This window comes from Palaemon carinicauda, chromosome 7 (assembly GCF_036898095.1).
Source record: "Palaemon carinicauda isolate YSFRI2023 chromosome 7, ASM3689809v2, whole genome shotgun sequence".
Lineage (NCBI taxonomy): Eukaryota > Metazoa > Arthropoda > Malacostraca > Decapoda > Palaemonidae > Palaemon > Palaemon carinicauda.
The window spans coordinates 148,146,737-148,150,674 of record NC_090731.1 but is presented as its reverse complement, the minus strand read 5'-3'; the positions used below and the strand labels follow the sequence as shown (position 1 = coordinate 148,150,674).

Here is a 3,938-nt window from a genome sequence, read left to right as displayed (position 1 = left end):
TAATAAAAGCATCATCATCATCTTCGATGCAATATAGGAGCCCGGAACCCTCCGGAAAATTGGTATTTCCGAAATGTCTGCAGGAATTTGAAAGTCTTCGGAGGGTCTCCGGGCTCCTATATTGCATCGAAGATGTTATTATTATTATTATTATTATTATTATTATTACTATTATTATTATTATTATTATTATTATTATTATTATTATTATTTAACGGCGTATTCTGTATAGAGAGGAGAGAAATGTCCTGGAAATCTGTCGATGGAGTTGGTGATTCCAAAATGTCTCCAGGAATTTGAGTCTCCAGAGGGATCGTATAGCGGCAACAATCATTTTCTCAAAATAATGCTGATTCATGCCCCAGTATCTGTGTTATTGAATATGACTTTCAAAGTGAACAAGGCGATTTCAGTGTGGATGGATATCATCGTAAACTTTACAGGAAGATTCAACTGGCCTCAAAAGCCAGGTTCGGCCCTTCTGGAGCAGAATCTCGCTTGCGAGGATATGGCGTTACAACTTCAGGGACAGCTGCAAACTCTCCAGGAGTCGCTGGTCTTCAAATGGTTTTCGTGGCTACTCCTAGAGGCACCGCGCTTTGAAGACTGCCCTGCAGTCGCCTCTCAGGATGGATTCCTCGGCAGGTGGCTGCCGTGCTGTCCTTGGATTGGGGGCTTGTGGAAAGCCCGTGAGGAACTACAGCGATCCGAACTTGGATTGCGCCAAATGGAGAGAGAAGCATTAAGATTCAAAGATGAATTGAAATTAACGTGGTTCGTTGGCAAGCTTCTCTCCGAATTTGACTTTGGAGAAAGGAAGGAAGAAGCCCTCTCGAATGGAAACTAGAACTTTTACATCGTGATGGCTGCTGCTTCAGTCATACTCGGCGGAATTATGCTTGCCAGGAGGAGGATGGCTGGAAAAGATATTGACAACAGCTCTTTGGAAGAATATGTTCCAGAAATGGAGCACGTATGCGAAGATCTGTTGAACGGAAATGAACTGAAAATGGAAACCGACGATCTGACTGCTCTCTTGCAAAATCTCGTGGATGAAAATGATAAGTTAGAAGGACAAATTAAAGAAATGAGAAGAATGGGAGAAATGAACGAAAAACTGTAAAATGAACAAGTAAAGGAATTGAAAAATGAGGTAGGTGAATTGAAGACAGAAAAAGATAAACTGGAATCTGAATGCGTCGTAAAAGGCCTTCAGATGAAGGAACATGAAAATTTGCTGGAAATTCTCAGAAAGAAAATTGAAGAAATGAAGAAAGAGCAAACTAAGAACAGAGAACAAGTCAATGAATTGAAAAATGTTTTTGAATTGAAGGCAGAAAAAGATAAACTGGAATCAGAATGTGTTGAAAAAAACTTTCAGATGAAGGAACATGAAAATTTGTTTGAAATTCTCAAAAATGAGAATGCAGAAATGAAGAAAGAACTAATTCAGAAAAGAGAACAAGTCAACGAATTGAAAAAATGAAGTTGTTAAATTGAAGGCAGAAAGAAATAAACTTGAATCTGAATTTGTCGAAAAAGACCTTCAGATGAAGGAACATGAAAATTTGCTGCAAATTCTCAGAAAGAAAATTGAAGAAATGAAGAAAGAACATACTAAGAACAGAGAACAAGTCAACGAATTGAAAAATGTTGTTGAATTGAAGGCAGAAAAGATAAAGTGGAATCAGAATGTGTTGAAAAAGACTTTCAGATGAAGGAACATGAAAATTTGTTTGAAATTCTCAAAAAAAGAATGCAGAAATGAAGAAAGAACAAATTCAGAAAAGAGAACACGTCAACGAATTGAAAAGTGAAGTTGAATTAAAGGCAAAAAAAAAATAAACTGGAATCTGAATGTGTCGAAAAAGACCTTCAGATGAAGGAACATGAAAATTTGCTGGAAATTCTCAGAAAGAAAATTGAAGAAATGAAGAAAGAACAAACTAAGAACAGAGAACAAGTAAGCGAATTGAAAAATATTGTTGAATTGAAGGCAGAAAAAGAAAAACTGGAATCAGAATGTGTTGAAAAAGACTTTCAGATGAAGGAACATGAAAATTTGTTTGAAATTCTCAAAAATGAGAATGCAGAAATGAAGAAAGAACAAATTCAGAAAAGAGAACAAGTCAACGAATTGAAAAATGAAGTTGTTAAATTGAAGGCAGAAAGAAGAAAACGAATCTGAATTTGTCGAAAAAGACCTTCAGATGAAGGAACGTGAAAATTTGTTTTAAATTCTCAAAAAAGAGAATGCAGAAATGAAGAAAGTACAAATTCAGAAAAGAGAACACAACAACGAATTGAAAAATGAAGTTGAATTGAAGGCAGAAAAAAATAAACTGGAATCTGAATGTGTCGAATAAGACCTTTAGATGAAGGAACATGAAAATTTGCTGCAAATTCTCAGAAAGAAAATTGAAGAAATGAAGAAAGAACAAACTAAGAACAGAGAACATGTCAACGAATTGAAAAATTTTGTTGAATTGAAGGCAGAAAAGATAAAGTGGAATCAGAATGTGTTGAAAAAGACTTTCAGATGAAGGAACATGAAAATTTGTTTGAAATTCTCAAAAAAGAGAATGCAGAAATGAAGAAAGAACAAATTCAGAAAAGAGAACACGTCAACGAATTGAAAAATGAAGTGGAATTGAAGGCAAAACAAATAAACTGGAATCTGAATGTGTCGAAAAAGACCTTCAGATGAAGGAACATGAAAATTTGCTGGAAATTCTCAGAAAGAAAATTGAAGAAATGAAGAAAGAACAAACTAAGAACAGAGAACAAGTAAGCGAATTGAAAAATATTGTTGAATTGAAGGCAGAAAAAGAAAAACTGGAATCAGAATGTGTTGAAAAAGAATTTCAGATGAAGGAACATGAAAATTTGTTTGAAATTCTCAAAAATGAGAATGCAGAAATGAAGAAAGAACAAATTCAGAAAAGAGAACAAGTCAACGAATTGAAAAATGAAGTTATTAAATTGAAAGCAGAAAGAAGAAAACTTGAATCTGAATTTGTCGAAAAAGACCTTCAGATGAAGGAACGTGAAAATTTGTTTGAAATTCTCAAAAAAGAGAATGCAGAAATGAAGAAAGTACAAATTCAGAAAAGAGAACAAGTCAACGAATTGAAAAGTGAAGTTGAATTAAAGGCAAAAAAAAAAAATAAACTGGAATCTGAATGTGTCGAAAAAGACCTTCAGATGAAGGAACATGAAAATTTGCTGGAAATTCTCAGAAAGAAAATTGAAGAAATGAAGAAAGAACAAACTAAGAACAGAGAACAAGTAAGCGAATTGAAAAATATTGTTGAATTGAAGGCAGAAAAAGAAAAACTGGAATCAGAATGTGTTGAAAAAGAATTTCAGATGAAGGAACATGAAAATTTGTTTGAAATTCTCAAAAATGAGAATGCAGAAATGAAGAAAGAACAAATTCAGAAAAGAGAACAAGTCAACGAATTGAAAAATGAAGTTGTTAAATTGAAAGCAGAAAGAAGAAAACTTGAATCTGAATTTGTCGAAAAAGACCTTCAGATGAAGGAACGTGAAAATTTGTTTGAAATTCTCAAAAAAGAGAATGCAGAAATGAAGAAAGTACAAATTCAGAAAAGAGAACACAATAACGAATTGAAAAATGAAGTGGAATTGAAGGCAGAAAAAAATAAACTGGAATCTGAATGTGTCGAAAAAGACCTTTAGATGAAGGAACATGAAAATTTGCTGGAAATTCTCAGAAAGAAAATTGAAGAAATGAAGAAAAATCAAACTAAGAACAGATAACAAGTCAACGAATTGGAAAATTAAGTTGTTGAATTGAAGGCAGAAAAAAGATAAACTGGAATCAGAATGTGTTGAAAAATCCGTTCAGATGAAGGAACATGAAAATTTGTTTGAAAGTCTTAAAAATGAGAATTCAGAAATGAAGAAAGAAAAAA

General features: G+C 33.5%; 1 protein-coding gene across 1 annotated transcript; it reads left to right on the top strand.

The window, feature by feature from the left end:
- Positions 1 to 2,703: 2,703 nt before the first annotated feature.
- On the top strand, positions 2,704 to 3,702 carry LOC137644588 (uncharacterized protein PF3D7_1120000-like). The gene is made up of 2 exons (XM_068377547.1): positions 2,704 to 3,153; positions 3,205 to 3,702. Exons 1-2 carry the CDS (start codon positions 2,704 to 2,706, stop codon positions 3,700 to 3,702), a joined length of 948 nt encoding a protein of 315 aa, XP_068233648.1.
- Positions 3,703 to 3,938: the final 236 nt, after the last annotated feature.